Source organism: Pavona decussata, unplaced genomic scaffold, assembly GCF_977016875.1.
Source record: "Pavona decussata unplaced genomic scaffold, jaPavDecu1.1 SCAFFOLD_238, whole genome shotgun sequence".
Taxonomy (NCBI): domain Eukaryota; kingdom Metazoa; phylum Cnidaria; class Anthozoa; order Scleractinia; family Agariciidae; genus Pavona; species Pavona decussata.
This window is the reverse complement of record NW_028145643.1, coordinates 2200247-2209955: the sequence shown is the minus strand read 5'-3', so window position 1 is coordinate 2209955 and position 9709 is coordinate 2200247. Positions and strand designations below refer to the sequence as shown.

At 38.2% G+C, this 9709-nt stretch overlaps 1 protein-coding gene across 1 annotated transcript; it reads right to left on the bottom strand.

The window, feature by feature from the left end:
- Positions 1-2891: 2891 nt before the first annotated feature.
- Positions 2892-8035, bottom strand: LOC146457743 (uncharacterized). The gene is made up of 4 exons (XM_085091639.1): positions 7962-8035; positions 5074-5248; positions 4212-4399; positions 2892-3610 (listed from the first exon to the last, which is right to left on the bottom strand). Exons 1-4 carry the CDS (start codon positions 7977-7979, stop codon positions 2984-2986), a joined length of 1008 nt encoding a protein of 335 aa, XP_084947765.1. The 5' UTR covers positions 7980-8035; the 3' UTR covers positions 2892-2983.
- Between the last annotated feature and the right edge of the window lie 1674 nt (positions 8036-9709).

Genomic DNA, 9709 nt, shown 5'->3' with positions numbered 1-9709 from the left:
TGGCCTATGTGTTGACAAAACAAGTGCGACATTTCGCAATTATTAACGGCGCCAACGCATCTTAAATCTCACCCAAAACCCGGTCTTTTAGCGGTCCAGTCTAGCTTTCTACAACAGAATCGGCTTAATCGGAGCAAGACAGCGTTCTAAATTGATTTTCCGAATCTCTTCTATATTTACAAATCGAAACGAATCACGCCGAACGACATCTGGAAATTATTTATGACATTGAGTCCGGAAATCCGACCCCAAACCGCACCTCTCGACTCATCGATCACAAGCCTAACAACGCTACAGTTATAACGGCGAAAAATAATCGAATAGCTTTTCAAACTCACGCTTTTTGAAGAGAAAATCCTTGCCATTTCTTGTTCGTGTTTAGTGATATAACTTTAAGTCCCGGATGTTGGCAAAAAGATTGGAACGGGGAACACATATGGCGGTTTTCAACAAGAAAATAAACTAAGTCTTTGGCCAGGTGAAAAATTCCCGATAATTTCATCTTGCACGACTAGAAATCATCCCTAAGAGCTACTTTTTAAAGCCAAAGACTGTCACCTCCTCAAGCAAAGCCCAAAATATGCCAGCCTTCGTCCAAGCCCGAGTAACTAAAGTTTACCCGTTTAGCTGAAAAACAGGACTACTGGTAGCAAGCATATTAGACGAGACAGGAACTGCACTCGTAAGACTTATTCCCTCACTAGACTTAATGATGTCCTCAGGAAAACTTTGCTTCAGGAAGCCAAACAAAACGCTAGGGCTAACGAATTTCTTCTCAGCTAAGACCGCGCCGAATTCAAAGCGAGTTCGTTGTGCCGTGTATAAACGTTTGAGAGAGAATGGGGCTAGCTGGGCAAAACAATTAAATGACTCTACATCGGGTAGTTTCGGGGAGGGGGGGGGGGGGGTAAGGAGAAGAATAGCTTTTGTCTTTTAAATGACTGCTGGTGACTCTTGTATTGTACATACCTACATTTAATGGGAAATAAAAAAATAATAATAAAAAAAAAAACAAGTTATATGTTAAGAAAAGTTAACAAAAATCATAGATTTCTGAGGGTATGTTCTTTTAAATTCAGACAGATATATATATATATATATATATATATATATATATATATATATATATATATATATATATATATATATATATATATATATTTCACCAGATTAAGGTGACAGTAAGTATTATTGTTCCATATTCATTCCGACAGAGAGTTACAGAGCAGCAATATGTGTGAAGGAAAAGTTGATTTGGTTTAGCTCTTTGATCTCGGTAAGACTTGGACAATATAATCTTGGCTCTGATGTCTTTTTATCACGTAATGTGTGTTTGCATATTTTAAAAAAACATGCATAAAAAATGCGGATGATTACAATCGTCATTATTATCATCACTGATCTTCTAAAAGTAAATTGGATCTGAATTTAACCAATGCAGTTTCAGTTGCTTAGTGCGTGGGCTGGTGTAACTGACTCCTTTCCTGCGTGTTAGTAGAGTTCAGGTCTAAACATATTCATCTCCACTGTGTTAAATGGCCGTTCAGTATTTCCAAGCTGAAGCCTCTTGAGGAATATCTCGTCATCTTTTTTTTTTCTTCTGTGGATTATTCCGCTCCGGCATCTCAGAAAGTATCCTCTATCCTTTTTATTGATCTCAGTTGTTCATTCAAAGGCTAGTTTCAAGGGGAAGGCCGGTATTTCGACATTGAGAAATTGAGAAATGTTTATCTGACCTTGATCAGTGGATGTCCTTAAACAAGCAGAAACTAAACAAAGACAAAACCGAACTTCTCTACCTCTATTCAAAGTATTGCCCTCAACAGTCTCTACCTCCACTTCGTTTTGGATCTGATACAATTCAGCCGTCTCTATGTTCCAGAAACATTGGTGTCGTTTTTGATAGTACTATGTCGATGCTCCCTCATGTTAATTCTGTTTGTAAATCTGCCTTCTATCATCTTCGAAACATCTCTCGTATAAGAAAATTGCTATCCACTACAACCACTGAGACCCTAGTCCACGCTTTTATAACCTCCAAGTTGGATCACTGTAACTCTCTCTTATACAATGTTCCGAAATATGTCATTAAAAAGCTTCAGTTAGTACAGAATGCCGCGGCTCGACTGATCACAGGCTCTCGCAAGTATGACCACATAACCCCTATTTTATTTGAACTCCACTGGCTTCCAGTTTCCGAGCGAATCAAATTCAAAATAATTCTGCTCACCCACAAAGCTCTTCACCAACAGTCCCCCATCTACATACAAGACCTGATACGCCGCTATACAACTTCAAGAACGCTCCGATCGTCGTCTGACGCATTTCGCCTATGTCATATCAACCATAATCTAAAGTCGTATGGCTCCAGAGCTTTCGCTGTTTCGGCCCCAGAACTCTGGAACAAACTACCTATCGACATCCGTAATTGCGACAATTTAAATGTTTTTAAACGTAAACTTAAGACTCATCTTTTTTCGAATTATTTTAAACAAATATGATTTTTACTTTGTAAAGCGCTTAGAACAGAACTGGATAAGCGCTATATAAGTAGTTATTATTATTATTATTATTATTATTATTATTATTATTATTATTATTATTATTATTATTATTATTATTATTATTATTGTCTTAACAATATTGGCTATAAAATGTTGTTTTGTTCGCTTTAATCGAACGATTTGCCATCGAACTGAGAGAATCGGGCAGAGAAATTGGTTCATGATTCATAGTTCATTTGTGGATGGAAAGGGGAAGGAGCCACGTGCCAAAAAAGGCGAAAAGAACTGCATTCGGAACGCCCCTGTTTTAAAATAGAACGGGCTCATATAAGGCTGCGTTTAATTTTAGAAATTTGAGTGAATTTTGTTGTGATAAGATTGTCAGGCTCTTGTCGAATTCCACGGGGATAAAATGGATCCTTTATTTCATATTTCACCACTAAAAAGAGTAGGTTTGAAAATAATGATAAATATACAATTTACAGACCAGAAAACGGTGCATATTTAACACCCCTTAACTCGCTATGTTCCTTGCGTTTTTTATGCTTTTTTCGTCGGTGAAAAAAATTTTGTTCATCGAAGTTTCTTTCGCCACTACAGTGGTGATGAAAAATATGCAGAATTTGACATGGATTTTTTATTGTGAATTGCCCGTATTTTCTGAACCTTATCATTAAGGCTTGCTCAATTCCCAGAATGTTTTGTCGATAGTTAATCTTGCTGAGCAACTGAGGGGAAACTGGGACGAGTAGCCTGAACAGCCAAGCATCATGGGAGCCAATGTACTTTGACTTCGGGCCACAAAAGTCTTTTCCGTCACAGAGGCGAACGTTTTCCCTGGTTTCATGTCTTGTTAATGCGTACATTGTTTTGTTATTTAAAATGTTTTCGTCCACATACTCAAATCCTTTACCGACGTAACAGTCTGCGTTCATAATCATCGCGTTTTTATGTAATAAGTTATTCGAGGCGTATTCAAAGGCATCTTTGTAGCGCATGCGCCGACCAAGGATTTGAAAGACTAGTTTCCAGTCCATTCTCAAATTCAGAGCTTTGATGAAAGAAGAATCCTGATGGCTTTCACAAAGAATATGGATTGCCTGCACCTGGAAATAAGAAATATATAGCATGGTTAGAATATGCGTGTGGTCTCCCCGATAAACATAATTTAACATTGCAATTGGTATAAATGCATTCAATTTGAAATCAAAATCTAGGGCTGTAGATTACCGTAAATCACCGGCTCCAGCCTGCCTGATTTACAGTACTAAAGAGTGAGATCGACAGGGCGGTCATGTGAGGAGGAGGAGGAGGAGGAGGAGGAGGAGGAGGAGGAGGAGAAGGAAGATAGTTTCCATACAGCTTTAATACGTGTCATGGCTTGTTCAAACTGGTAAAAGCATGATATCTGGAATAGGCGTATTAAGGGTGAATAAAATGGTTTTGCGGCTCCTTTACCAAGCAATTCCGAGAGTTGAAAGTTCTTTAGAGAAACGTAACGTTGAAGTTGATATTCATCCCACTTGGTGATTCGTTGTGCAAGAAAACGATTATAACAGGTCAGGTAGAATAAATTGACTTACGTGAGGTCTGAATAAATTAACGTATGTGGGCCTGAATAAATTAACTTAAGTGGAGACTAAATAAATCAACTTTCGTGAGGATTGAATAAATCAACATACATGATGACTGAATAAATAAACTTACGTGAGGACTGAGTAAGTTCCTTTGGAGGCAGTAAGTGAACTCGTTCTGTCGCGTAATCAGCCTGCTGTTTTTTGGACTACCGGAAGTGTTCAGAACCGGAAACTGAATAATCAGGTGCAATCGGGCTCCTTCTGTTTGGACGTTCTCTATAGCTGAATTCTCACTGGGTATGTTTTCCCTCCATGTCTCTGGTAATAAAATATTCCATAATATTTAAGTGACCGCTATCTTCCTTTCCTTCCCTCCCTTTCGCTTCCTACTTCTTCCCTCCTTCGTTCCCTCCTAGTTCTCTGCAATAGTTAGCCAGTAATCCGTCATTCAGCCAGCCAACCAGTCAATGTTTGTCAATGCCGGTTGGTTTTCTCAACACAGTTGATAGTTAATTTGCCCACCATAAAGTGATTCGAGTGTTGCCGTTTCGAGCGTTAGCCCTTTATCAGAGCGAATGGAAAAAGGAATGGAAAAAACGTCAGCACTCGAATCTCTTTACGCTGGCCAAATTCACCCTGTCATCCCTGTTGATAAATCAAACATTTGTTCCTACTCCTCACCGACGCAGTACCATAGTTTTGTTTTAACCTAACCCCCTTATCAGTCAGTCGGTAGGTCGGTCAATCAGTCCGCCAGTGAATTAGTAATTCAGTCGGTCTTTCACTGGATCAGTCAGACAGCCAGTGAGTCAAAAATTGTCATGTTATTCTTGTGTATCCCTTTCGGCTCATGATTGAAGAGTTTGCTGGTGCCTTGTTTTTGAACACACCCAGCGAGTCATACCGTCTCAGGTTTTGTGGTGATCAGTTGATTCCAACATGAAGCTGAACTAAATTGAGAGCATATGTGCATATATATTATATTGCCTTACCGTATGAAAACTCTCTTATCATGGAAAGATCATCACTGTCTTCATCCAATGAAAATGTCTGCTTGGGAATGAGACTATCATGTGTTAACCACTGACATAGGAACAATAAAGCAAGCACAATTCCCAGCAAAGAAAGAACTCGAGATCTCATCATCCAGCACGGCGATGGAATACCCTGGACAAAATAAAAATTATGATAATATTGTGTAAATGGGTCTCCGTCTATGCCTTTATTTCATCGTTCGTTACCTAGCGACAAATCTACGTATTCAAATATCTCCACATTGGGCAGTGTTTTGTATCTCGATCTTAAATCTCGATCCGCTTTCCATCATTGACGCATGCGCAAAAGGGCTTAGCGCACAGGAAATAGCCGTACACCGGTCAATCTCGTTCCCACAGCCCGCGTTACCCTTATCCAGCGGAACTGGAAACGAGAGACCCTGGGATAAAGCGTTTGGGATTGCAAAAATTTATTGGTTTAACAGGCTGCAATTCTATCAATACAAGCTTTATTTGGATGCAAGATTTGTTATAACCTTTGGGTTTTAAAAACTATTTCATGACGAATGATACTATCCATGGGTACAACACTAGATCTTCTAAGAAATTACATGTCAACTCAGAGAACAAATTATGAAAGATTCTCAGTGAAACATAAAGGCTCTGAAACTTGGAATAACTTACCAATACTATTAAAGCAAATTAAAGCTCCTCATACTTTTAAGGTGGGGGTAAACGTGAATTTGAATGGAATTTTAAGAGGTTTGAAGAAGAGATAAAAGAAAGAAAATGATTTTTAAAACACCAACAGACAGTTGATACCCACGCAAGAGCAACCCAGGTTTCTAGTGGACTAACTGGGTATCCGTCTATTAATTATTAACTACAAATTCTAATTTTAAAACTTCACTAAATCTTCAATATTTCTTATTTCTCTTAATTTTACCAATCCTTCTAGAAAAACCATCTCCTCCCAAATATACCCAAAAATCACCAAAAAATTCACAAAACACCCCACAACATAGATTCACGTTATGAGCATAGAGTTTTTGGATTGCTTGAAACGTGAACGAGATATTTCCATTAAACCGATTTTAAGCGGCATGGAAACGGCTTTCAGGTTTACCCCCGCCTTAAGAGAGAAATAAAAAGGTTCATCTTAAATCAAACTAATCCTTACGAGGCATGAGAAGTCTAGAAATTTAATGATATAAAAAAATCTGTTACAATTCTTGTAATGTTATCTATTTAGGTCTGTTACATGTATGTATTTGCCTTATCTGGCCACCTTTATTGTATAATTTGCTACAAAACCAATAGAACCAAGGGTGGTCTCCCCTGAAAAGCTCTTACAAGCTTGCTGAGATCATCCTGCTACTAAATAAGTAACTTTAAATTCAATTGATGGAAGTAAGAAAAGTGGCAAAAATAAATAAAGTGAAAGTGAAAGTGAATACTTTCTCTGCATTCGTCGCCACTTTGTCAAGATGCTTATGTGACTATGAAGTTTCTTTTATATATATATGTATTTTTCTCACATTTGTAATTGGCATTTTTATAGAGTTGTAAAGCATTGAGACTTAGTGTAATGCTTAATTATATATTATTATTATTATTATTATTATTATTATTATTACGCCTGCGCAGTTGAACCTCATCACAAGAATTTTGTCATGACTCTTGTCATCCGAAACGCTTTATCCCAGAGTCTCTCGTTTCCCGTTTCGCTGGATAAGGGTAACACGGGCTCAGGGAACGAGATTGTACACCGTTCGGATACTTTAGCCGTCTACCCAGCTGTCTCGCACCAAGTCGCTATTTAGAGTTTTGAAGGTTCCTATTTGATTTTGGGTTGAAACTGAGATTGCCGAGAGGCGAGTAAAGTCAGGCACTAGGAGCATTATGGGAAAAGAAGAAAAAGCGTCATGTTTATCAAGATTCTAAACAATTCAGAGTATGTCTATCCTGGAAACTATTGTTTATAGACTAAAATACTTGATCAAATAGAACATGTTATTTTTCTGCGGGCTAGCCTAAGCCTTGAACGACTTCGGCGCAGTGACAAGCCCAGTATGACAGTCAAATTAGCGGAAGCAATAACTTAACTCGTTAATTAAACAAACAATATTCAGTTTCATAGCAGCAGAAAATTTATGCATCACTCGAACAGTACAAGTCTGTGTCACTTTGAATAATACATCATTCTCAGTACAAAATTCTGATCGAATAGTGCTTAGACGCGCGGATTCGCGAAATAAAAGCCATGACCCGTGCTTTTTTTAAGTCCGTGAAATGATGCCAAGCGACTGGCAACTGCCTTTCATTGTTCACTCGGTGGTGCCGCATCGACTCATTAGTTTACTTTGCTACCGTTGTCTCAAAGGAAGTTCCTAGTTGTAGAGCCGGAATTACTAGCATCATAACTGAGAAACGTAAAAAGCAGACAATTTTACACGGGAGTCGTGAATGCAAAAAATAATTAATTCAAAGCCAAAAGGCGCTAAAGCAGACTTACTGTGAAATTGTCCACAAGTTTCGTATTGTGACTGTTTTGGAGAGTATGAGAAAAATGACTGTTGTTTCTCAGTTTCAATACGAAAAACTAATGACGCTTGTTGGGATTATTCTTTAGGTTTGAATAGTTTGAGGATTTCTACCTGTGTCAGCAAAATGTAACTCTTTGAAAGCCAAAGTTAATAAATCGACCAAAAACCTAGAAATGGTTATATTCCAAATTTGGTGTTGGATAGTGGCATCAGACGTGTTGCTCTGAGCAAGTAAAAATATTGTTCGTGACATATTTTGGTGAAATGTGTCATCTAATGCAGTTATGCTATTATAAATTTCTTCATTCACAGGACTTAAGTTGACCCAAAACTGCTTACCTTCGGTAAAACTCGCATGATGACACCGAGAGCTGTTTGATTGTGATCCTATGTTTCTACGTTAGATTGCACCTAGAGATAAATATCACATAAAATCGATCGACAAAATATCTTTCCGGAATTCCGGCGGTAAGAAAGTTCCAATATCCGCCAATCATGATCTCTTGTCTTATACAACTTCTGGATATTATAGTTTTGACTCAAGTGGAACGCGGAACAGACATTCAATAATTTAAATTTGCACTTTTAAATTTAAAAATTTTCAAAAGACGTTCTCTGGTTAAAAGTTTAAAAACACTAAGCTTTCGATTGTCAGTCTGCAATCTTTAAAAAGTGAGATGTAAAAAGCGAAGGCAGAAATATATATACAAAGAGGTGAGAAAAAATAACGAACAAATATGAATAAATACAATAATACAAGGGAAATACTAATGTGAAGAAAAAATATTGATGTCATTAATAAAGTTATAATAAAATTGAGTATTGTCTTGGCAGATGTTTAGCATTATTGTCTGCCTGGCTAGCTATCGCAGTGTGCCAAGATTCCAGCGTTTTTCTTACGCGTGAATTGCCTCTGTCGATGACACGTGCATTCTCAAAATCAATAGTATGGCCTTCGAGCCACGCAAGGCTGGCAACGTTGGAGCCAGTTTTAAAAACTTTGGTGTTTCGAATATGTTCCTTTTTTCTAGTGTGTGAACATCTGCTCGTTTCTCCAATGTAACTCCATGTGCAGTCCGCAGAGGGGATTTTATAGACAACGTTCGTTTGCCGATCTGATGGGGGTCTAGATTTAGGAGACACAAATTTCTGTTGCAGGGTCTTGACCGGTCTGGTGGTGACTCGGATGCCATTCTTGTTAAGAATTCTTGTAAGTGGTTCAGTGACGCCTTTGATGTATGGTAAAACTGCAAAGCCATTTTGGGAATCTGGTGGGTCTATCAACCTAAAGAACATTCCCTCTAACTCTTCAGGGGAAGGGATGATTTCAGGGGTCGAAGTCTTCTTTAGGATGTTCGATATAGTTGCTGATGGATAGCCATTTGATTTCAACGCATTGGAGACGAGGGTCAGCTCTTTCTTTACTCCTTCGGAGGTGCTCGGGAGGTTGATTGCCCGATTTAGGAGGGTAGAGGCAGTACTTAATTTGTGTTTCAACTCGTGATGAGAGTTAAAGTCCAGGTATCTGTCAGTGTGTGTGGGCTTTCGATAGACGCCGATAGTAATGGGACAATTATGCCTGGTTACTCATCGATTTTTAAACTTTTAAATTTCCACTGACAAAATTAACAGCAACATGCCGCTGCTGTTCGGACAATGAGAAACAATTATTTCCGTTACTCAACGAAGATTTGTAAAAATTTCCTCGTCAACCGGTCACAAATGGAACTTAGAAGAAAAAGCTTTTTATTTGACACAGCAAGTTTCACTTCTAACCCAACAAAGCAAAATTTCAGTGTTGGCCATGAAAATTATTGATCCAAATGCGGACGAGCCAACAAGAGGAAGATGTAGGGGAACAAGCCACAATCATGTGAGTGATTTAAGTTCTTTTTTACAAGACGCAAGCATTGCTAGGGGACGAAAACTGGGCTAAATTCAGTTTAATTCCATCCTGGCCATGCATCCGTGATCAAAGATACTGTTTTTAATCTCAGAAAACCAGTATAGAGTAACGGAATAAATGGAGTATATAGTATAGATAGTTTTAAGCAAAATAAATAATTATTTTTAGATTTCCTTGGATT